This window comes from Scatophagus argus, chromosome 4 (assembly GCF_020382885.2).
Source record: "Scatophagus argus isolate fScaArg1 chromosome 4, fScaArg1.pri, whole genome shotgun sequence".
In the NCBI taxonomy this organism is placed as follows: Eukaryota; Metazoa; Chordata; class Actinopteri; family Scatophagidae; genus Scatophagus; species Scatophagus argus.
In genome coordinates, this window is record NC_058496.1 from 19,136,108 (window position 1) to 19,162,908 (window position 26,801).

General features: G+C 39.2%; 1 protein-coding gene across 2 annotated transcripts in view; it reads right to left on the bottom strand.

Annotated features, from left to right (window-relative positions):
* Positions 1-19,823, bottom strand: part of unc5db (unc-5 netrin receptor Db) — a 161,876-nt gene extending 142,053 nt beyond the window's left edge. For both annotated transcript variants that reach the window (XM_046386154.1, XM_046386153.1), the window contains exons 1-2: positions 19,731-19,823; positions 19,059-19,624 (exon numbers count right to left, since the gene is read on the bottom strand). In XM_046386154.1, coding sequence (XP_046242110.1) covers positions 19,059-19,143 — 85 coding nt within the window. In that variant the 5' untranslated portion in view covers positions 19,144-19,624; positions 19,731-19,823. The remainder of the gene's footprint in view (positions 1-19,058; positions 19,625-19,730) is intronic.
* Positions 19,824-26,801: the final 6,978 nt, after the last annotated feature.

Genomic DNA, 26,801 nt, shown 5'->3' on the forward strand with positions numbered 1-26,801 from the left:
AGGAGGAATATTAGCCTAATGAAAAGCTCTTTCCTGCCTTGGCTGCTGGCCCATCTTGTGTACCGCCTTGTGTCTACTGTTTCACAGCATGGAGCTGTGAAATGGAATTCTGTTGGCAAAACAATAAAACAGCCCCCCACGATTGTGCGTCATGCACTTTAGCTCCACAAAAAAAGCAGTGGCAAACAATGATGACTCAAAGCGAAATGCATAGTGAAATACTGAATGTGCATATAGAGTCGCTCAGGCCTAAGTAGCTCATTGCACACTGCTTTATTCAGCTTGTCTGACAGGAGTCTTTATGTGCTGGCATGGTGTTACCGCAGCATTTTAGTTTTTATAATGACATGATTGGCATTGGGCATGTGCAGTGAGTCCTGGAACATCATGACATTGTGGATGATGGGAAAGAGGTGGAGCTACACAAAGGAAGAGTTAGGATGAGGTTGAAGTCCTCCTTCTGCCAAAACTGTTTTTCTTCTTGTTCCCACAGTTGAATGTTTGAGCTTCATTGTGTAGAATGATGTATGTTCAGAGTCTGACACTGAAGGCTGTTTTCACCTTCTTTGCTGACCGCATAAAGTATCTCTGAGCTCATTGAAAATCTGATTTTAAGAGGAGGGTTTACAAGCATGATTTGGGATATCACAAATGGTTGGAAGTCAATTCTGATCCAATATACAGCATATAGTAGAGCATCAGGAACTAAATCCGGAGACAGATCAACTCCTTTTGTGTTTCCGCCTTATCTGAAAAGCTGTGAAGAACAGGCTAATAGAATGAAAAGAACAACAACTTTGTTGCATATTGAGGAATCTACACACATTCAAAATGAACTGGGCACTAAAAAATGGTATGTCTTTGAAACTAATTTGTTTGACAGGCACCAAGTCTATCATCTGTGGCAATAACTAGCACTGGCATGCCCTCTCCATGTGAAGTATCTACACAACTGCAGTAGCTGTGAGATAAGTGACTGAACCCTATTATTTGACCATCTATGAAAGCCCATGTGTTGTAGCTGTACAATCTTCCAGCTGAGAAGTATAACTTCAGAAGCAAAAACCACCAGACTTGCACTCCTTACGTTAATATTAGTTTCTTGTCAAGGGAAAGCATTGGCATGGTAATGCATCATGTCTTACACAATGTATGCCATTTCAGATCTCAGTGGTGCAGCCTTGACACTTCTGCTGTTTTATTAGGAATTATCAGCAGCCGATTAATAAATGTCACTCCGACTGAGTCCCACGGGATGAGGGGCAGAGAAGCATGCCCTGATAATGGAGGGGTATCCATCATGTCTGCCAGTCAGGACACCACAACTGCCACTGCCACCCACACTCATGATATGATGTGTAACAATGACTAATAACGATGACACTGTGAACACCTGGGAATGAGCTGATGATAAATGCAAATAAATAAAACTACTTTGCCCATTAAAACTTTTAACTAATCATCACTGTTTGCACCTCAAATCAGAAAATGAATTTCAACAACAAGAATGAACTTTAACCCAGCCCTTACCCTAATCTTACAGAAATAATCCAAAGAAAACGCTCTTAAGGTCTGACTCTTTATTTAAGCTTCCATGTTTTCAAACTCATCCACTTTGCACCGAGTCCCCTTCTGGAAACGAATGGCTAGAGCTAATAAATGACAAGTATCCATCAAACTGGCGGATCTGATAACAGGGAAAAGGGGTCATTTGCAGTAAATTTAAACATCCATCCGCTACAGGCATACATTTAGATATTTAAAAAACAGAATTGAAATTTATAAACATAAAAATGCTTTTCTTTACAAATGAATCCTAAATCATCCCAGAACTCTCAAAGGACGACGGTAAAGCGAGCTGTTTTTCTGACATGTCATGAATAAAAAAGGCCTGTGGGCTCTTAACGGGCCTGTGGCCTATGCTGCAAAAACAGAAAGCTCAGCGCTCGTTTTCCCTCAGTGCTCCAGTAATAGGCCAGTGGAAATAAATGTAATCACTGCACTTTGTTCTCCCCAGTGATATCATTTCTTCTTATTACTTTTCACCCCCTTCGCCTCTCAGGCCACCATCAGAATCTCATTTGATCATATTTACATTCGCTCTGGTTTCAAACCCCGGTGATGCTAAAAAGCAATTACTACTTCAAGTCGCCGTCTGCCAAAGAGAGCCACACAAGATGTCCTTGCCAAACTGCTGAGGATTCCTACCGAGTCTGCAGCTGACATTTAAGCTCTTGTCTTCTTCTGTAAGTACGGTTCACTACATTTAGAAGCAAGGAGCTGATTATGACAAACATGGCCTTTAAAAGGGACCTTTGACCGGGGAAAATCCCAACAAAGTAACATTTATCAGAATTTAATACCAGAGCTGCTCAAAGCCAAACAACAGAGGGATATGCCATTTATAAAATTAGACCATCTGAACTCTCACTGACTGTCAAGATCATTTGTTGGCCTCATGAACTGTAACTGAAAGTCAAAATTGTTATTAAAGTAAAGATCTGCACTAGCCCAGATGCTAAATTAAAGGAGCACTCCACCAATTTTACATGTAAAATTCAGTTCGCTAATTATGGGGTACTACTCAGCCTGAAAACATAATGGAGGCAAGCAATAAAAGTCTCGCAGACCTTGTGTTCTTTTCTACAGTAACCATCTCATTTCATCATTTCATTAAGTTACATTTCAATTACCACTACTCTGCAGAAAATCCTAAAAACATGATGATGTAACACTTTGTAATAATTAGTGGATGACGCAGCAGGTGCTGCTATGAACCATAAAATTAAAGAACCTTAATATTATTTACCTTACTGCAACATCCATACCATTAAATGTGAACTCTTAAGAAATCATGTTCCCATTGATTGTGTTGCTTTGCAAATGGAGATTCAATCCACTGTTCTTCCAAGTGAGTGCAGAGCGAATGACATCGACCTATCAATATCAGGCTGCTCGAGGGACAGATGCAGTGGAGGATAAGCGAGATAGCCGGACCTCCTTTGCTGTGCACTCTTTGTTAAATTACCCAAGGTTAGAGCAGCGTACTAAAGGCGACTAAAGCAATTAGTTTTCCACCAGTTGGTCAATTGTCAGAGTCTACATGCGGAAGAAACCATTGTGCATACAGTGCTGTTTTAGATCAGATGGCTGCAAACAAGAATCATATCTAAGCATGAGCAGTCAAGCTCAAGACGGTTTATGGAGTCTTTTTTTCTTACAACTAGCATTAATGGATTGAGTGAACTATCATTACTCATCCATCCTTTGAGGTTTAGTAGGCAATACATGCATTTAAGACCTCCTGAAGAGCAGCAATATGCACTTGTTACAACACAAGTTTTGATAAGAGCAAAACTCCCATCTTTATCATCACTAGAAGGGCAATAAAAGAGGCTCTTCCAATCAATGCTGCTTTTACAGTCAGTGCAGCAGTGTATTTTGTAGTACTTGATGTTCCTAAAGCAGAAGCGGCTCACAGGGATTATTAGAAATGACACGGATTTAAGGTTTTATACTTTAAATTTTATGTAATCCATTATGCCTCTTAATTCTTGTCTGGATATTTGTCTTATTTTTTTACTTGTGCCTTTTCACTTTTGTTGTATAAGAGACACATTTCTCTATTCCTGGCGGAGAGAGGCAGAACTAAATGTGGCATATTCCCGATGCCAATGCAACAAAATGTCTAGCAAGGTTTTTCAAAATCTTTTTGTCTGCAATTACCATTCTGCTTTCCATACAGCCCTGAGGGATACTCATTACTCAAGGACTTAAGGTAGTGATGAACTACTTCAATTTATTCCACACAGTCTGCATATACAGTATGCATCTATCCTGTTACAGTACCTCGTTATGGATGCTGCCACTTTTCAAAAGAAAATCAGTAGTGACATTTTATGACTGTGGTTTTATTTCTTGATATTTCTCCACCACCTACTCGGGTTCTTTTAATGTACCGAATAGCCACCTGGTCTACAAATCCTGAGTGAATGCACATCTCAGTGTTTGTTCAAGACAAACAGCTCTATTTGTCTGATGGATTTTGCCAGCTCCAATCAATGTCTTTGCATTAATTAGGCTTTATTCAAAATTCATATTCCTGTAAAACATCATTGATGCAGTTAATAGATAAATGCCTCTGACTATAAATCATACTGAAATGTTCCTCTTCCAAACTCTTGCTCCATCTCAATACCCACACTAATGGCAGAGTTTATCCTTGACCTGCTAGCAGGTGACGTTAAAAGCTTTTTAGTGTTGGGAGGTGATTTCTGTTACTTTGCAGGAGATCTTTGGCTTGCAGAGCAGATATGAATTTCACATGCCCTCAGCATAGAGGGGCTGACAAAAAGAGATGACTCTTATCTCAGTGTGCGTCCCTCTGCTGAGAACATGACATTAAATTGCCATTTTCAAAGACCAAGGGAAGGTCTTGATACTTATAGAAGACATGCAATTATTCTTACAGCAGCAGGTATCTAGAAAAATTTTAAATTAGGTTTTACATATATATATATATATTTAACTTATCAAAAATATAGAAGCTAATAAATTTGTTATGAAATTAGTTAATCTCAATTGTAAGTTTAATCACTTATCAAAATAAAACAAATTTTTGGCAATAAAGATTTTAAAAAACACAAATATCAAAGACATTTTTTAACATTGTAAATACAATGATTAGCAAACTATTTCTCTTTTCAATATTATAAATGATCTATTTATTGATTGTTTTACACGGATTTTGGAAAATCCTTCTTAATTTGAAGCAGTTATAGGGTCATCTTGTTTTTTTGTCTGCTTTATACTATGTTAAATGTGATATCTATGAGTTATCATATCAAATCATAGAACAATCAAGGACAGAAAATTTGTTATTACTGTAAATGTAACTTAAAATTTAAGCTAAATATTCGCATTACAACCAGTACTTTGTGCAGGAACACACAGATACTTTTCCATGCTTGTAAAACACCCATCCACGAGTAGAGTAGCCAGTTAACCTAATGTGCATGTTTTTGGTATTGTGGGAGGAAGCCAGAGTACCCGGAAAAAACCCACGCAGGCACAGGGAGAACACGCAAACTCCAGACCGGGATTCGGACCTGGAACCCTCTTGCTATGAGGCGACAGTGCTAACCACTGCACCACCGTGCCGCCCCGCTTGTAAAACATGTCATAGTATATTATAGTATAGTGCGTTTCAAACATGATGCCCTCATGGGAATGTCTTTATAAAAAATTTGAAAGTGCTTGAACAAAGACAGGATAGCAGGGCTTTCGTCATAGCAGAACACTGGTCATTGCTTGATCATCCAATTTGCAAAAGAATGTCTTCAAGCGGCATCCATCTGGTTGGCATTTCATGTCATAAACTGCAGGAAGAGGTCCACTGAATCATACAGCCACCAGCGGCTGACATGAGATGTTCCCAAACAAGTAACAGCCTCCGGCCAGTGATACAGTGCATGCCACATTGTTTCATAACTGCTATTATTCAAACTAACACTAATGCAGCTTAAAAAGACAAGCACAACAGCAACAACAGAACCACTTTCCCGGAATGCTGTGTGGGCACAAGCCACAGCAAATAAGCAAAGATGCAAACATGACCCACAAGGCTGAGATGAATACATGTTGGTTTACATGGGAGGGTTGAGTAATCCGCAGCGGTGCTGACCCTGAGATTGTATCAAAAGCCAAAATGAGTTTCAAAAGAGAAAATTTCAAGCCTGAGAAGAAGGCAGTAGGAGGATGCCTCAGGCACAAGAGGAACTGAAATCTTACACAGCCACTACCCACCCAGACAAAGCAGTGCAGAGTTCAATGTAATATTCATATTCTAAATGCTCTACCAGGTCACAAGCTAAGCTGTCAGGACCTCTTAAGTCAACAGAAAACCAGCGAAATAGCCTACTGTTTCCTCTGTCAAATGCCACATTCATTAAACCAAATGAAAATAAGCTTAATATGGTGCAACTCAAAGAGTAATGCATTAGTCACCAATGAATAAGGCAAACAAAAAAAAAAAGAAAAAGAAAAACAGGGAGTGAAATGTTGGAGGGGGAACACGTCAGGCATTTCATTACCTTCCAGCTAAGAAACTCGGAGGAAATAGCAGCAGCTGTCTACCTCATTTTCTTGTCCAGAAGTCTATCTTGAAATATGCCGAGACCCATCACTGCACGCTGTAAACTAATGCCTGATGTCTCTGCCATGGTGACAGGCTTTAAATGTATTTTCATATTACCCTCCGTTTCACAGTGGCCACGACTGTCGAGAGGCTGGTTCTGATCATTTGTCAATCCGGGTTGATGCTTGCACTGAGTAATGTTATATGAGAAACGTGGCTCATGTGGCTAGTGAGCGAACAGACAAAAACAGATAGAGCATAAAAAAGGGAGGCGGTCAAGAAGGTGACTTTGAGGAGGAGGCGAAGCTAGGAGCTCTTTAACAAAAGATGTATGTGTAGCGTTTTTAAAGTATCGATACACATAGCTATAGATATATAGATATATATAGATACAGATATACCACAAGTTACAGGCATATATTTGTGTAGCGGCACCAAATTTTCATTCCCTCTTTGAAAGATTTACCCTCATTATTACAAGAACAACAGAGGAACTAAAGAACACTGACATTTTGGGAAATCTTGTCTGTTTGCCCTAAAGCAAGATTTGCGCATTCATAGTCAGTTTTTGCACTGTGCTGAATAAACACTGATGATGCTCAGACAAATCCCGCACCAGCTCTACAGTCTGTGGCTGCTTCATGCATTTTGACGTGACATCCACTCCTCTGGACTAGGCTAGCGATGAGGTGTGTACGATCTGCAGCGAGTTGCCATTAGTGAGCTAAATGTGAGCTTGTCATGAGGTGATGGCTACCAGGTTTTAAAGACCTTAGCGTAAAAGACATAATGTCAACTAGTCCTTTAAACACTGCTGCTCCCTAGTCGGCACCAGAAATACTATTCAGTTATTTAACTAATTATTATTATTATTCTATTAACGCACATGTAAGAGTGATTTCTAGAGCTATGCTTGAGTAGTTGATGTTTAGACATCAGGGAAGTTAGTCTTTGAAACATCTGTATATTCAGCACTGTGTTGTAAAGAAAAAAGACCTGTGGGAAAGGAACACCTGACCTGCAGGATCTTAGCCAGCAGAAGAGGCAAAAGATTATACAAACCTTTCAGACTGGTACCAAGGGAAGGACTGGCTGTGGCTGCAGCCATTTTTTGCCTCCCATGCCTAGTTACTCTTCTCCTTCACCAGTAACAACATGTGTATGAGTGGCGTGTGGTGTCATTCTTGGAATATTTTTCTCCATAAAACACAGATCAAGAAAAATTTCCCACATAATTTCCTGCCATAATGTGTTATACTATGTTGGATAAGTCTACAATGTATGAACAGACTTTATGATGTGTCCACAGAGTAGGTTGGATTCAATTAGCTCCACATCTGACTCATTTTGCAGTCGGCCCTAGGCACATTTGTTTATTTATGGCCTAACTAATACACGCTATATTTTGTCAATCCATGTGTAATATGAACTTGAGCTGCTGCGTTAACTGAATGTAAAGTACCACACTGGTCGCACAGGTCACTGCATTCCTGACACTGTCTGAGTGAATTATGGGTAGAAATATATTTCCTGACTGACAGAAGCTGGATGCAGTTACAACATGAAACATCTCAGTGGCAGAGGTTAAAGTTTGATCACCTGAAAAGAGACTGTGAACACCTGTTTGGGATTCTTTGATTTCTCTGTAAATGTATACACACGATGCATATTTCATCCAACCATCATTTCCAGCTATCAGTCTGCCACCTCTATCATTAGTTACATAACTGGAACTCTGAACATGTGAAAAAGTGCATTGTTTCATTTAAATCAAGAATTTATTTTTCCAAGAATATTTGGAGCAATCAAGACCCATTCACGTTTATTTTGTAATGCAACTATTTCAGCCAGAGCCCTTTAGAGTAGCAAATGTCAAAAAAGATTTCCACATTGTCAATCATTTAGCTACCATGCTGTCGTCTTCAATATCAGAAGAAATATAGTTTAAATTTAGGAACACAAACAAGTTCTCCTTAAGGTCACTTTGGCCAAAATATCTTTTTTCCACTCTTAAATGTTTGCCCCAGTAAAACAGCAAGATTACAACATTTAGGCCCAATTTACAATAGTGCAATGCCATAATTGAAATAAATGTAAATAACACAATTTTTCTTGATCTGCTGCTGATGCTCTAATTGTCCAATCAGTGCTGCTAACATAGATTTTCAGATCTCCTCCTTCTAAGCTCATGGCCTGACTCTGTCTCTGACCGCAGACAGAAGAAATGATGTGAAACTGCCATAATGCAAACTAACAAGTTTGAACTGAAAACCCAAAAGTGAAAAGTAAACTTTTCTAATGAGGAAAGTTGTGGACTGTACAAGATGTTGATCAGGAGTCAAACTCAGGTCAGTCTGACTAACAAACAGAGCCAAACTGTGGTGTCACTCTGAAGCTTCACTGTGTGGGCTAATCCATGTGTGACAAATACTGTTTGGTTAGCAATATTTTAGCTGCAATTAAACTTTGCTAGCCAAGTCATTATTTGAAAATGATGTAAGACAGGCTGCTCTGTAAGACAAAGCAGTTTCTTGAAATAACTTTTACATGATTCTGTTGTCATTTTTGGATATCTGTGGTGCTAGAGACAGGACAGCTGTCAGTTTGAGTTAAGGTTGTTAAGGGAGAGTTATTCATTTTTCAGCATATGTAACTATTTGAAGAACAATCATAATATTCAAGTTTTGCATTTCAAATGTGTTAATGTACATTAATTTTTATTTCTGAGACAATCACATCCTCAAAGTTCTGAAAATGTGACATACATACTATATTATTTGCATAAGTTTGAAAATGCAGGCAGACAAAAGCATTCCTATCAAAATAACTTTTCCAAAAATGAGTCTACTGGCTGTCTATGTGAATGTTTCGGTAGAGGCTGCATTTTTGCGGTAGAGACTGCATCTTATTACTAACTGTTGTGGTCATCTCCGGGCATCAACCCACTGGTAAAATATGTGAGAGCCCAGAATGTTAGGCAAAAAGAAAAAAATTCAAGTACATCATGGTGGAAATGCCATGTAGACAAGGTGACCCAGAGCTGGCCTGTTTTCTGTTCAGCAGGTTAGTCTGCTAGAGCTGTGTTCTGTTGACTGGACACAAGCATTTACTGTTCACAACAAATGTTAAGTTAACCTGCATGTTATCCTTTGTCTTTTATCATTATTATTATTATTATTATTATTATTATTATTATTATTATTATTATTATTATTATTATTACCATTATCATTATTTGTGTAGTTGACTACTAAAACTCCAATTCTGGGCCATTTTTCCATTTTCTTTTATCATTGCTTCTAATCTCTAATTCAATCACCCCAGCACGGCCAAATAGACTTTTTCATGACCGCTGTGAAGACATGCCCAGAAAATGTATTTATCAGATACATTAGGTGTCATTAAGGATCACCTGGCATCACCGGTCTGCCAGGTTCTCACGTTAACAGAGAAACCATATTTTTAAAATAAAATACCACAACAAACATTTCAGATACTATATATCTAGTTTTACAGAGACCAATTTTGCATTGAGATTTATGAAGTTCTTTCTTTATCAATCTTACAGCATGGCCACCTAAACCATAAAGAAAATGGAAAATAAGATACTCTGTTTAAACAGCAGTCTTCTAAATATGTGTCTTATCAGACCGATCAGAAAGGGACATACTATATGATATATAAATGTTATCGTTCACCAACCTGTGACTCTACACGGTTGCACAGCAGGCAGCAGATCTGAAAAATCTGCCCGTTTCTTTATCATGAATCAATTAGTGGTTAAATCTACAAAAAAGGCAGGAGACTGTGTCAGGATTTCCCGGAGTCCCCCTTCAAACGTCTTGTTTTGTCCAAAAGCCCTCACATTTCAAATATATTAAAAACACAATCAATATTATGAAACAGAAAAGCAGCAAATTCTGACTTTTAAAAGCAGGTATGAGAACTCTTTCAATTCTCTTTTCTATTCTTTCAACTGACCAATCAATTATTTGACAAATCAGTTTAGCGTTGTAGTAGATCTTGTTGGTTATTCTGGGAGGCTATACGATTGAGACCCCTCATTTGCATCTTATCTCAGTCCACAATCCACACATTTTGAAAACGACACATAGACATAAACTCATAGAATAAATCAACTGTCACCATGACAGCTGAATTTTCTATGTTGAAAGTCAACATACAAGAGCTTTGAAATAACAGCATTTAACTGTTTATTCACACTGTTTTCACATAGATAAGTCCATCAAATTGCATTCCTTACATTGTTAAACCTTTTCTCCGTTCCTCTGCTACACCTGTGTGTGTAAACCACTGGTCACAAACAGCATGGTCCAATGACTAACGTGCCCACCAGCGTTACCGAGAGGTCCTCCAGGCAGGACAGGACACAGTGAGCTGAGACTAGCGCTCGGCAGTCCATTCATCAAAACTTGTCCTTCAGCACCATTCTGTCCCGGCAGGCCTGCTGCTGCACAATGGATCAACAGAGGACATGTTTGAACAGCTAACCCAAGGCCATGAAAGTGGGTACTGCAACAGCACCAGGGTTGGCATATCAAAGGCCATACATCAAGTGTCCAAGAAAATACCTGTGATCTATGTATTTGAGAAGGTTTTCTATAGCTGCCTGTCAGTGGGCAGCTCATGTTGTTGGGTTACTATCCTGCCTGCTTTCTTAGCTAAATTATTTCTTGCCCTGAAGTATGTACTCCATACTGGCTTTAACGTAAGAAGCCAATAACAGCGGAGTCCTGCAAATACTCACACCAAGAAATTTGGTGAAGAAGGGCTGAAAAAGGCAAAGCAGAAACGCAGTCACTTTCCAACAAAAGCAAAAGTCTATAGTCATGCTAGCAGCTCTGTGAGTCTGCAGACATGATGGTGCTTTAAGCTGAATGCCATCAGTAGGTGTTTGTTTGTTCTAGGGACAACATATATACTACCAGCTTGATATTTTATAGGTCCCCTTTGTGCCACTGAAACAGCTCTGACCTGTCAGGGGAAGGTGCAAAGCATCTCTGGGGGTACACTGTGGTCACCAGCATCGTAATGTTGGATCCTTTGGGTCCTGTGCTCTGAGGGTAGGGCCTTCAGGTGGGGGGTCTGCAATGTTTAGGTGGGTGGCGTGTGTCAAAGAACATCCATGATTGGCAGAACCCGCCAGATCAAGGTTTCCCCACAGAACATTGCATTATAAACAGATTATTATGATGATTATGTTATTCACTACACCTGGCAGTGGTTTTAATGTTGCGGCTGGTCGGTGTATGTTGTAGGTATAGCATGCTAACATCTGCTAGTGAACACGAAACCTTAACTAAGCTAAGATTGGTTGGAATGTCATTAGCACCAGGGTTGGAAGCTAAGTTGGAAGCAGTTTTGGTCTCTAACATTATTGCAGATTTCATGACAATCCATCAGTTGTACAGTCATTTCACTTAGAACATCAACCACTTGGTGCAGTAGAGGAAATGTCATGGGATCACTGAAGTTGTCAGAATACATGATTTGAGAGCCTTTATTTTCAAGGTAAAGTCAGAGGATCACCAAAGTCAACAGCATTCATCTCCTCATGACTATGAGTGTCTGTGCAACTGTTTCACTGCAATCCTTCCAGTAGTTACTGAGATATTTTGGTGAAGACATGTCCATTCATGTCACTACTAGCATGACCAATAAAAAAGGTAGTCAACACACCATGCATGACACAAATTAATGACACTCCTAAACCTTGGGTTCATTGGATGTACTATGACTTCGAAACACTTGGAAACTTCAGTCATTCAAAAGGCCATTTACTAGAGATCGGCTGACCTAAATTCTAGCAATGACCCATACATCAACCAGACATGTTTTTCGATAACAATATTGAATTCTCTCCAACTTGATAAGAGATGAGGCCTCGCCTTTCACTTGACACTGATTCTAGCTGAAGCTCATACACAGAAAAAAAATGTACATGGGACTTTGTGTTGGTTTCCTAATTACTATCTTTGTGTTTTCAAATACAGGAAAAATCAAGTCCCTCAGTAAGCCTCATGGCAACGTGGAGGTTTACTGAATAGGATTCTATCGTAAAGCAGCTTTGTAAAAAGCTCACCTGGTGCACATTCACTGTAAACACAGAAATGAAGAAGTTCATGGAGACTGCACAACTTGACACATCTAAATTTGGAGTATATTATGACACTGATGTACTGCCAGCACTTGCTCTATAGCAAAGGCCAAATTAATGTGAAAAAAACACAAATTAGTGCTGCTTTTTCATTAAGATCATGTACCAGTAGAGAGTAATTGCTCCACAGTAAAAGTGTGATTAATTACAGTTTGCAGCAATGTGTTTACAGCACATGTGCAAATCTTCAGAGATTAAAAAAAAATGAAAATGATATTCAATTAATATCTAGGCATCATTTTGTGGTACAAAACATGTTACCACCCACACTGAGATACAGATACCTATAGATATAGATATCTTTTACTACTTACTTAGCTGTTATTTCTATCCACAGTTCTTATCTATTATTTATGATGTATGAATATTCCATGGATATTTGCAAAATAATATATTTTGCCTGTGTTGTCTGACTGTTGTTTTCACCCTTGAACTTCACATTGTTATATGTACGCTTAACAATGCAGATCAAATTAAGACTGGGTCATTGCAGCTTTGTGTAAAAATATCAGCTAAAGGCCTAAAATGAACAACTCTAATTATCAGCACAGATGTCTAAAACATTATTACAGAAACAATACACCTCATGTCTAGCTCTTCATTTAAAAGCAGTTAACTCTGCCCAAGTAGTTTTTCCCTCATCATTATACAGTACAGTGAATCCTCCGCCTATCACAGGGGTCGGCAACCCAAAATGTTCAAAGAGCCATATTGAACAAAAAAAACAAAAAACAAATCTGTCTGGAGCCGCAAAAAATTAAAAGCCTTATATGAAGGGAACACAGGCTGTAAGTGTATATTAGCTATATTAGCTTACCAAAATGACCAATTTGATGAATGAATCCTTCATGTACTCACCATCTGTGAACGGTTTTCCACGCGTTATTACGTTGCAACAAAACTAGCAGCAGAAGTGGAGTTTGGAGATGCAATCCACTTCTTAAATCTATCTTTGCGCTCCTCTAATTCCTCCAGAAGTAAAGCAATCGCACTTTTTCTCTCTCACTCCCAACTGGGTGGTCTGCTGCAAATTTAGCATGCCTTCCCTGGAAATGTCTTTCCAAATCACTCTTTTTGTTATTTGACAACTTCTCATTACAAAGCAAACATGCAGGCAATCCTTCCGCATCGGCAATGAAAGCAAATGATTCGGTCCATTCTTCCTTGAATCCTCTGTTCTCATCAGCTATCTTTCGCTTTTCCCCTTTGGGATCCATGGCCCATGACACACCCGCCGGTTTGTTTACAACAGCCACCTGCGTGGAACCGCGCCGCGCTGAAACGTGTGTCGCAGGCTGTGACGCACATCGTCGTTGACAGAAATGTTGAAATTTAATATTTACTATAAACATTTTTACAGCATTGGAAAACGTTAAGAATGTTTGTGTCATGTTTGTCCTCCTACAGAAACCATATTAAAACAAAATATATATCCCCCCCTATTTTTTTCCATTTTCATACATTTTTGAAAAAGCTCCAGGGAGCCACTAGGGAGGCGCTGAAGAGCCGCATGCGGCTCCAGAGCCGCGGGTTGCCGACCCCTGACCTATCACATTTAAATACCAAGTGATTTTCACCTTCAAGGAGTTCTTTTGCAGGGGGTCAAAACTCCCCCCCCCCCCAAAAAAAAACAAAGCTATGCCCACATGTATCATTCACGGCTCATACAAAGATTACAATATTTAAAACGAAACCTATTGGGCTGAAGTCTCGACAAAACAAAGGAATGAAGATGCGCCGCTGTAAGAGCACAACTGATTGAATCTCCTGACTGAGATGGATGAAGGTTATCTGCAGCTTTCTAACATGATTTAGTATTGTGACTGAGTGGGTCTCCTCACCCTGTCCTGGTTACCGTCCCTTCAGATTAAGTAAGAAGGAAGTTCATCCAGGGCAGATTAGGCCATAGTGACATAAGCATTTTCAATGCACTTCTACATAATAGCTTACACAATGTGCCAAATGTGAGGGAATGGCAAAAGTGAGAGTAAAGGAGCTAAAGAGAACACAGATTACTAAAATGTTAGTGTTACTGTATGGAATTATGACCGTAGCCTATCTTTACAAATATAGTAGCTGAATATCTTTGCTTCCAGGTGCATTTTTTTAAAGAGCTGCAACTAACATATATAAATCAATCTGTAGATTATTTTCTTGATTAATACATTAATTATCTAGTGTAAAAAAACTGCAGAAAATTAAATGCCCTTTGACAGATAAATCTTTCATTACCTGCAACTTTTAAAGCATTTCCTCAGTCTATGCACACACTGTCTACTGAGGAAGACTGAAATGTAGCTGAAAGGCCTGGAAGGACTGCAAAATGTTTTGCAATTATTGTTCTTAATAATTGAATAAGTGTCGTATTTTCACATTCTGATACAGTAGGTGGCACTATGTACCTTTAAAATATGCTTATTTGAATAAATATGAGGAAGAAAAAAAAAGAGGATGACGATGATGATGATGACACGCTGTTGTCGTGCTCATGATATAAAATCGCTGCTCATTTTTATCAAAGAAATATGCTTCTTTTCTTCTCCCTTTTCCCAACAACATGCTGCAGCAGTCTCTCATCCCATCATCTTGTACTGCCATTTTGCTTTTCTATCACAATTTTCTTGGCTCTCACCTACAGTTGTATGGACACCCTGAATGCGTCAGGGCTTTTGCAACATAAATCTACAGATGCAGATAACATACAGCGGCTGGAAAAAGCTGAATGTCTAACTAACATTCAGCCACATAGCGCACAGGAGAACCCAATGAGCTGACTGCTGATTACCTTAAGTCTCTTAGGCAGCACATTGATGAATCCACTCGTTAAAATGTGAAGGTAATAGTCTTGACGTAGCAAAGACATAATTCACACTGTACCTGCAAAGTTCCCAAATGACAGAAATCCCAAGTCGAAGCCAGTCCAATATGAAAGAGGACTTTGCTTTTATTACCATCATCATTACCGTATATCATTTCTGAATGTACAGCCATTTGGTTTCATTTAAATGTAAATCTGGGCACTGAACTGCACACGCTGTCACCCACGGCAGCCTGACTATGATGATTCATTCTGGGATCGGCAGGGAAAATATAAGAGCCCCTTTACTTTCTCTGAGGGAAAATAACAGATTTGACCTTTGTCTGTTTTCATGAATGCCCTGTACACTGCAAAAAAAAAAAAACTTGAGCTTTTCAATTTTTTTAGAAAACAAAAGTAACCATAGTTTTGTGCATCCTTTGTACCGCTGTCTCTCTCTTTTTTCTTTTTTTCTTTCCACATGTCAAATGATGATGCAGAAAGAGAAAACAGAGAGACACAGCATCACATGCCATGCGCAGTGGTTACTTCTGCAAAGACTGACAACAATGTGCATCTGTGGAGCTAGAAGATGCTGCCTGCTGCTCGTGTTCATCAAGCAAGGTGACCACTAAGGGCCCAGGCATGTGTGTAATCTTTCCTGTAGGATAAACATTTGGAGCTCCATACCTTGATCTCATACCTTGTGTAATCTTATCAAGCATTCAGAAAACTTACAGAAGAATATGTTGAATTATGGACAAATTAACTGGGTGACAGCATCAATCCTTAATCAAATATGAGATGATCCCATTATGATCCCCCTGTTATTTTTCTTAACATGCACATCTGCTCTTTTGCTAAATCATACATCATCAAGGCCCAAATGAAATTAACAAGACTTTCTTTAGGAGCCGAGTTATTAGAGAATATTACATATATCTGCACTCAGACTACATCTCTTCATGAAGAGGTAAATACATGGTAATAACCCATCCCTGATCTATAAGGAAGTCACACTAATATCACTGCTCAAGAAACTGGAAATATCTCTTAGGTGTGTCATGACCAGTACAATGCAGCATGATTGAAAAACCTTTTAAAGTTTCCCCCTGGGCCACACCATGCTTACTCACAGCCATGTTATGTTCCTTCATGACCCGTTGTGTGAACCCCCCCCCCAAAAGCAAACGGGGCCTGTGAACATCACTGTTGATCCTTCAGAGCTTAAATCTCGCTGAGTGTGAGCTAGCACTGTTGAGACCTCAATGTTTACTGCCACTTCGTTCATAGAGTCAACCTTGTGGGGAATTGTCTGTGTGACATCTGTTACGTTACATTTATAGGCCTTTGAGACTGTTGCTCCATGTGTTTTTGTGTGCTAGAGATGAGAGCTGCACACACACAACCGATTGACATCCACAACACACAACTATCATCAGAAACGAGTTGGTGAAGGTTGTGCTGTCTAACTCTGTCCTCTTTTTGATCTCCTGTTAAAGTTACTGCAAATGTTACGCCGTTTATACAAATCAATACAATATATATGATAAAGATAGATAGATACTGTATTGATCCTGAGGGAAATTCAAGCACCAGTAGCCCATTACAGCAGTGTAGGTTAGTCAAAAGTAAGCAAACAAACAACCAAGGCCTAACTGTTAATGGAAAAAATACAAAAAATAGACTAAATAAACTAACATATGCGACATAAAGTACAATAGAGTGCAGATAAAGCAGGTCGACCAGATTGACTGTGTGTATAACACAAGAGATTAAAGAGCCACAGTGTAAACATATGTAACATATACAAACGTGTGTAAACATATACAAACGGATTGCTACTCAGAAAATGAGTTATAAAGTACAGGTTAATTGTGCAAAGCAGTATAAGGTATGTATATATATATATGAGTGTTTCACATTTGCTCGAGACTTGTATTTTGATGTTAAACTTTAGATGAAGATAAGTTAAATATGTCACAGTTGCCTTGACGGATTATGATTCCGCTACACTCATGTGCTCTCACAAGCAGCTGAGTTATGTGCAACACCCGGTGGTAAAACTTGGTATTACTGGTATCTCGATCGTTAACAAACTGACTTGAAAATTGGAATGGAATTATAGTATCCAGTGTTACATTCGCTTGACCCGTTACAGGATTAAAAGTTGGGATATCTGCCTTTGCCACTTAAATTCTTAACTTTTTTTTTTTTTTATCTGTCTCTTCGGAGTTCCTCAACTTTATGGTGATGCAATAATAAGCGCTTGGCTCATAAATACACTGTTTGCAAGCTGGGATGATTGAGGATGCAGGAAAAATGTTTTATTTTAAGGGGTCACAAATCCAAGCTGGTTTAAATACATACTTACCTTGTAATTATGAATTTAGTTCTTTTTTTCAGAATGTCACTTCTCTGTTTATTTTGATGAAGTGCCCTTCACAGTTCTGGCAGATTTTCATATTTGTACAGGAACACATGACAACTGTTTTCCCACAGTGAAAATAAACTCAATACTGACCCGTGATAGCAGTTCTTTATGTCGCATGCAAGCTACATGTTACATTCTCAGAAGCCTTGGAACTTGCGTTTAGTCCACAATTTCTTTGATTGGTAGTGTAGACACTATCCAACAGATTCCACTAGATTTACCAGTAAGACGAAAAACTGCAGTGCTCCTGTGCTCAGTCCCACAGGGGGTTTTGCAAACCCATGTGCACTGACTGTAGAGAGCAAAGGAGTCGTGATGCTATGACCTCAATCTATTACTACACTCAGCTCAGCTCCATAGGATGCCATGCAGTGAGTTCAGAATATGACTCTGAACAGGAAAGCAAAATCAAATTAGATTCAGATAACATCACTGCAATTTTTCTAGCGATAACAACACAGAAACAATCAGATGTCTGAAAACCAAACAGATTATTGTGGACTTGTGTGCTTCTTTGTAGCGTTTGAATAAAATGGGAGACTTCCAGTTCAGCAGCTACAACTCAAAACCTCAGCTATAAAAAAAAAACAAGTCTCAGCATTAAATGTCACTTACTACAAAACAATCTGTGGAGTTTTTTAAAAGAGTCTAGAGTTCTATTTTTTTTTTTTTTTTGTCTTCAACTGCCCCCCCCCCCAATTGTCACAGCCACAATCAAGTGTTATTACCTCAATAATCTATGTAAGACGTGCTCACTATCATTTTGTGTAAATTACATGAGTACATGTCTTTGAAAACATTATCAAAACGTTTCATAAAAATGCCTGTCACCCCACAGAAATCCTGTCCTCCTGTCCTTTCATCAATCAATCTAAGTGCGTCAGTGGCACAGCGCTTTTCTAATGTTGTGCTTTAAGTCAACATAACTATCCGTCTTCGTGCAGTCTTCCATAGCCCCCAATGTTCGCTGGTACTGTATCCAAATCATGTTATCAGGGAGAGTGATCGCTTTATAATGAAGACAGGCGTCCACAGAAGCAGTACTGTAACTCCCTGAGAAAATGCGCTGACAAGCCTGTTGCACAGGCGTGTCTGTTTAAAGCCTGCTCATGAATGCAGCGCGGTGATGGATTCATGAGAGACTACGAGAACTGAGTGAATTCGGGACAATTAACATTGATTTGAGGGGAATATGAAAGGGATAAACAGCGTGCGAACTTGACAGTGTGATCTGTGGCTTGATGAATCAATATCAGAAGCTCTGCTGCGCATAGGGGAAGAGAAGGCTCAACAGTCACAATAAGTCCGAGGATGTATCAAAAACCCACGTTGAAAATTGAATGTGCACACATGTACATTTGCAAACCTTAACATATATCTAAAACCATAAAAAGGTGGTGCGTAACCACGAGGACATGGCACATGAAGAATGTTTTTTAACACGCCCGGTAAAAGCATTTCAAAAGCAGGGGCATCGAAAGTAGCCATGCATGCACCCGGGCACAGCTCTTACCTTTGGAGATCACGGTTACTGTGCAATAAACAAGCAGCAGGACCCCCGTTAAGGAGAGGTATCGTCCCTTTGTCAGCGTACCCATACCGACGCGTAGCTCTCCACGGATAAGCTACCGGGGTGACGGTGCTCGGGATCTCTGGTGCCTCCTCTCTCCTCCGAGCAGGACGAGTCCCGTAAACCAGAGGGGACAGCCTTGCGCTCTTGTAGGAAAAGAAGAAGTGAATGGCTTATGGGCTTGACTGTTGTTCGAGAGAGAAGAAGCATCTTCACTTCACTTTTACTGTGCGTGTGTGCGCAGCGGGGGAGACGTGCGCTCCGAGTTTACCCCCCTTTCCAGGCATCGCCATCCCGGAGCTCGTCTCGTGCTAACCAATGGCAGAGTGAGAGAGCCGGAGAGGAGGAGACCGTGGGGTAGGCTGCGTGCAGGCCTACTCACTCCAACTGTAATGCAGCACCTCAACACGACATGACTGTTGTTAATACAGGAAGCCAAGGATACTTGGCTAGATCTGTGATTCTCAAAGCGGAGTCCGGGGATCCCAGGGGTCTTTAAGATGAGGTTCCTGGAAAAAAGAGGCGCGATTTATTCTCACTATAATTTCTTCCGTAAGAAGTCATGGGCTTCATACATTTTTTTTGCAATTAACCATCTAAAAGCAAAATTCTTACCATTGGGGAAACTTGGACGAAATACTTTCAAAACAAGGTCCGTGGTGTAATTTGTGTCGGATGTGGGGTCCTTGACATGAAAAAGAAAAAAAAAAGAAAGAAAAAAATGAGAGAGAATCAACGGGCTCGAAAGTAGAAACAAGTTAAATTCAACTGGGTAAGAAATGCTGCATGCGCACACTGAAGCCACACTGGCTCTGAGTGTTCCTGCCTGCCAAGTAGGCTTACATTTAGAAAGAGTGTTTGCTGGCATTCTTTTTCACTCATAATTAAAAACTACAAACTATGGATATATTTGGGACATGTGATGAGCTTAGAAGACCATGTGATGAAACCATGCTGCAAAACTGGATTGCCAGCTGGGTTAAGTGGAAAATTGCCCACACGGGCAATTACTTTGTGGTTATTTGATTGATTTGAAATTTGTTTGGTAATGCTGTATATAGAATAATTTTGATGTTATGTTAAGGATTTATGACTAATGATAAGAACCCAGCTAAATTCATGGGAACACTCTTTATAGAAACATTATCATGCCTTATGGGGACCATAGCGTCTTATAATACATTCATAACTGCCTACATTAACATACACACATGCTGCTGTCTGTTGTACTATATCAACAGTTATGAAACATTACAGGTGTGACTTAATAATGAATTATAAGTTCAACTGTTTTATGGATGCTCTTGACTAATTAGAGATTAGAGGTTTACTGGTGGGGTTCATAATACATTGTGACTACAGATACACACTATGAATGCCCCTTAACACACTATCAAGTCTTTATAAAAGAGAAGAAAACAAGACATTTCAGATATCACATAATGAGTGGTGAAACGTATGCTGAAAGAACATGATAAAAAAGGTTATCAGATCAGTTTCAGGATGAAGCAAAACAAACTGTGTGCTCTTAATATGTGAGGGGACGACAAGGATAAAATGCTCAAAATAAGAAGAAGAAAGAAGAAAGTGAAGAAGTTATGACCTTGACAAGTTAGCATTGTACTTGGCAGTGCTCATCAAACAGCTTGAAAATTCTGGTAATTCTATGTGCTATCTAAGTTATACTATTTTACTAAGATTATTAAGAAGCAAATACCTTGAAAAAGAAATATTTAAACATAAAAACTGCCCGGTAAGAAAGACTTTTGTGTCAAACAAGAAACAAGCGATTATTGCCTTGAGCTTACTTAGATTTCAGTTTTTTTCAGGAAAGAAGTCTGAAAGCCATCCAAACAAAGCCAAAACAAAGCTTGAAATGAATAAAAACCACATTTTTTTTGCCTAGAATTATGTGTCTTCCATTGAAGAAGGGTTTTGCCTCTCTTAAAAATATAATAAACACTTTCAAAAGCCACCACTTTATTTCCCACTCACAATCTTTGCTTTTCTCTCTCTCTGCCTATATGTGGAATGTTTGTGGAAAATTTTCCTTCCATCAAGCAAAGCTCGAGATGTTTTGTCAGGAAGTTGTTGACCTCATTCTGTGTTGCACGCGTTCTGCATCGAATTAAGTTTTCACTCTCATCTGACCCAGCTACAACATTTTATAATGTGTGTGACTAGCAGAAAGCTACATGGATTGGCTTTAAATTTCAGTCTATAGATATGAATAAATTTAGACACTGAGGCAAGCTTCACTTCAGCAGACGGCTCATATTGGCGTTTGTAGGTGTTTCCATGGCAATAAATATGTCTTAATTCATTTATCAGAGACAGCTTTCATAACTACAGCAACTTGATAGAGCTAGATTTGATTGGTAGCTGGCAGTAAGCCAAAACTTAAATGTTAAATCATTCTTGTTATACTGTGGAAATGTCTTGGTAACATAAATGAAATTTTACCTATATTGGCTACAAGTTGCATCCTTGAGTAAGCACATTCACATGTTCACAATGAAGTCATTGAAGATGAAGGCAAGCATAAAGCCTTGGTTTAATTTTAGGACTGAATATCTCTCTCATGTCCCATGTGTGTCCTTAGGGTTTTCGGTCAAAAGAATGAAACACTGAAATTCTTGAACTTAGTGATGACGCTCAAAGTTTTGCTTTGCTTTAGTTCATCTGTGTGCATGGAAAGTGTGCTATAGCTCGGCATGGATGGGGTATCAATACTCAGTATGTACAAAAGATTCCAAATGGCATTCCACAGGTAAGCATATGCATTGGTAACAGGTGATAGTAACATGATTGGGTATGAAAATGTCATTCTCAATAGACTCAGCTGTTGACAAACAAAGATGGGGTGAGGTTCACCACTTTGTTTAACACGACTGTATAAAGATATTATTGTATGGGTTTGGCTAACACAATTCATTTGCAAGTGATTGCATTCTCTTTTAATTTACATTTTACAAAGCATCCCAACCATTTTACAGTCAGGGTTTTAAAGAAGTTGGAGGGTAGTGACTTTTGGTAACCTTTAGAGACCGGAAAGAAAAACAAAATTTTCTGATTGTTATTTTCTGATTGTTTAATTGTGGCTATGTTGTAAAGCACAAAAAGAAATTTGTGGGAAGGTGCATCTTTGCTGCATTTCATGTGAAATCAAATGAAGTACACACTTTATCCTGTCCACTGTGTGTGACTGACCCTGTGTGTAGTTTGTGTAGTTCAGCCCCACCCTGAGTGACAACAATACCTCTGTCCTGACTCCAGCCAAACTAAATATTATAATATATGTTTTAATTCACTGGTTATTTCCCACAGTCCCTAAAACATGCACATTAGGTTAACTGGCTACTCTACATTGCCCCTAGGTGTGAGTGTGTGGTTGTCTTTGTGTGTCAGCCCTGTGATTGACTGGCGACCAGTCCAGGGTGAACCCCGCCTCTCGCCCGTAGTCAGCTGGGATAGGCTCCAGCAGCACCATAAGAAAATCAGTGATTTTCAACAAACACATGGAGGGCTAGCATATGTTAGCTAACTATAGCCAATGAAATCTGCTGCTGCTTGTCATTTCAGTTGAAAATCAAATATGGATCTACTTTGGTTTACTTTATGATATCAAAGACCCATGTGTAAAAAAAAAATATGTTCTCAGTAAGAACAAACACAAAGGAAATAAGAACTTCAAATTACCTCCTCTGCTTGTGTTGGCCACATTTATAACCTCCTGTTCTGGATTGCATGGACACTTGTGACAGGCCAACAATGGATGTGAAAGGTGCACTCGAGGTCAACATTTGAAATGATTCACCTCTTGTAGCTTTTTATTTAAAATGATTGGGATAGAGCAATTGATGTAAGTGCCTCCAGCCATGTAGATAAAACAAAGTGGGCAGCCTTTGTTTTAATGGATGGTGAGAACTGAAAGAATAGTACACAACTTGTTCAACTATACTTGACTGGAGTGCAGCAGTAGGATTAGTATGCAGATTAAAAAATTTAAAAAAGATGCAGGTCTATTTGTTGCTTTCAGCCCACTGTTTCAGTTTCCCAAGGTCAGATTTGTGTCTTTTTGATTCTAACACTAGGGGTAACAAAGTCAAAACTTTCATAATTCTACACCTTGTGTATCTAACCAAATATGCAACATTTCCCATATTTCGGCCAGGGGTTTTAATAGCCTAACTGGAACCAGTCGGGTTATGAGATGTTAACTTTATGTCATAGTTTCACTTGTTTGCAGAAGAATCTCAAGAACAAACTGAGTACAGTAACAATTACATTTCCACCAAGCTGCATTTGCAGGTGTGTCTAAGGAGCGGTCTGGAGACAAATCTAACTGGGCACACCAATGCCACCTCATTATCCTAAAGCATGATTAGCTATATGCCCAGTGAGAAGTGGGACATTAGTATTTTTGAATGTGCATTGTTTCCATTTGTATGTAGCCCAATTTTGTTGGTACATTTTTTTAGAACTTAATGCAGAAAGAATATTATAGCTGTATGGTGCCACTCTGTCATGTTGTCAGTAGGACTCAAGATGCAATATGAACATCAATATTCATGAACCGTGCCTTCCTTCCAGAACTTCACCTGTTTCACAATGAAGAACTGGAACATCTGAACTATAGCAAACTCAACCGTTCAGTGTGGCAGATCAGTCATAGCACATTAGCCCACCCATAAACCAAGTGGGATCCACTTGCTTTACCACTTTCTGTCATTATAGACATATAGTGTATAAATTATTGAGATCTGACATCCAGATTAAGTCAAAATGGGGAAAGGCTTGGGTGGAGCTGCAATGAATGATTGAGTATTATAATCTGAAACATTTAAGAATCAAGCAAACACACCTCAAAACTGTATTTTTTTAAACAGTAATCTAAAACTAGACTGCAAAGCAATGTTGCAAGGCTGAAAGTATAATGAATGCTGTTACAAATCTGTAAGCGGTTTCCCCAAGATATTTTAGACTGCTCTGTAGAATTAGGTCCTCTTCTTATTTGCTCCTAGATTATTTGGAAGCTAGACAGAGACATATTTACATGGTAGCAATCAGTGACACCCACTTCTTAGTATTTTTGAGTGTTCAGCAGCCAATACAGAGTGAACAGGGTGTGGTGATTTTAGAACTCGAAAACATTGTTACATTGCTCACAGTGTCTCTCTTCTGCTCTCTGTCTATCATGATTTATAAAGAGATGCAGTTCTCTCTGTCTGTTTGACCGAAGGTGGGATTAAGCTACACACACACACACACAGAGCAGAGAGACCACAGTGGACAGGATGAAACGTGAGCTTTGTCTGCATTCACACATAATCAGGCAATGTGCACCTTCCCACAGGGTCATGCGGGGGTTTGGCTGTGGTTATTTGTGCTTTAGAGCTGTGGTTTACCTATCCTTTTTGTGAGACATACAGCCGTCAGATGATCTGAAGTACCCTGTCATCAGCACCACCAGTTATGTTCCAAATGAGTTGAATGAATGAGAATATATTAGTTAGTTAGTTATTGAACTATTAATTAGATACAATTGCATATAATAGTGCATGATATAATATTTTCATGCATTATACAATACTGAACTGTCACAGTTTTGGGTCAGTGGTCGAGTTTGCATTTGTACTACAACAACTTGGGGTTGCCGAGCAGAATGTAATCGCCATAATACAGTCAGAAAATTCACTGTTTTGGTCTCGCTAATGCTGCCTCCTCTCTCATGCACTCTCTAGAATGTGCTCTGTTTAGCCACTCCCAACAGTGAAGCCACAAACTGGACTGACACACCCTGGAGTGCACTGTGCACCACTGTACTGTAATTCACCTTCACAGGTAATTTTTATTTATCTATTTATTTTACCGATTTTGGTGTTTAGATCTCTTCTCAGTACTCTGGTAATAATTGTTGCTACACAACCGGAGAAAACAGAGAAAAGGCGACTTAGTATTTGCTTTTGCTCAAGAGGTAGAAGATCAACAGAAAATAAACTCCTGCTAGACTCCTGAGTGGTGTATTTTTGCTAGAAAATGATCAGGGACCTCTGGGTGCATGCAGCATGGAGGGAAAGTTTACCATTGTTCAACTGCATATTTTAGCAACATTGTATTGACACAAATGTGGTTGAAAATCGAGACAATTATTCTAAAGCTGATGCATATTAGAATAAACTCTTTGAGAAAGTCAGGGGATTGTTTTCTACCAAGCTTGTATCTAGAGGACACTTTGAGATACACCCACACTGGTTCAGTTGTAGCAGGTGACAGAAGTTTTTTTCCATAAGATTGAGTTTAACATTGCTTAAAAATAATTTGTTGGCCCATGGAGATTAAAAGTAAAGCTCTAATGCCCTACAACTGTATGGTCAGAAAACAAGAGGTTCACAATATATTAACATTTTTTTTTCTTTTGTTAATAATGAAGCTTCTGTTTGTGGACTATGCTGCTGTGTCATCTGTAGAGGCTGAGGATCCCTAAACTAGAAACAATAAAAAAAATAAAAAAATTCGGCTACTGTAAAATATAATTACAAAAGCATCATCAGGATTCCCACCTGGTGAACTGCTGCTGGCAATATTAAAAACATTTTCATAATCTACAATATGCGACAGACACAGTATGGCTCAGTTTAATTCATCTGATAACTGATACATTCTTGGCAAAGTGCAAGATGATTCCCTGGGTGCACATAGAGTCTATGGTCGGTTTCCGGAGCAGATGATTACGTGAGACACAATATTATGGAACAAATTCATGAAGAGGCTCAAATACCCGACCTGCAGCAATCTGAAATTCTCTTACTTATCTTTCACCAGTCTGATCAAATACATACAAGTCTATGTTCAAATCACAGGTTACAGTCAAACAGTGTTGGTCAAAGCACCACTATAAAAATTCCATCTTATTGTGCCAATGCTAGCAAGAAACATTTAGCTGATCTTGCACACTTGCATTCAAAGTGTTGGCTGAAGAACAGATACTAAATCTGTATTTTAACCCTCTGACTCCAGATGAATGATGTTCGATCAAGCACTGTGTTCAGGTTGTCTTCACACATACATATTTCAAAGGCCTTAAATGGTGGTGTTTTTAATTGTTTTGCTTGATAGGACATCTTCTCTGGAGTGTGTACAGACTGTGATGGATGAACACATTACAAATTCTACAAGGCCTTAGAATTGGCAAAACCTAATGACTTACAACCATAATTAATGTTACTCATTACACCCATGCTTTCCCTGCTACGTCAACACACAGACTACATGTCAACATTTCTGTCATTAATACTTAAACTCAAGAAACACACGCCCGAACTGCAAAGTGAAGTGTGGGACAAGCTGATACAGCATAGCATCACACAAACTTTGCGCAGAAATTACAGTAGCTGTACAGCTGTTTCCCAAACATGTGCGCTGCCCCTTCACTCAGTGCGAGCTCAAGAAACCTGATAAATATGGAATCAAGTTGTGGATTGCTGCTCATGTGGAGATGAAATGTAAGGACAGTAGATATCCTGATCTGGAGAGGAATCTGAACCCATCTCACAACACAGAGTATAGAAGAGAGTGTGGCTTGGAAGTTGGTTCTCTTCCACTTCCCTTCAAACTCCTGGCCAAGAATATTAGCTATGTTGACACCACCAACACCAACAATATGTCGCTCCCTCCTTCTGCAGC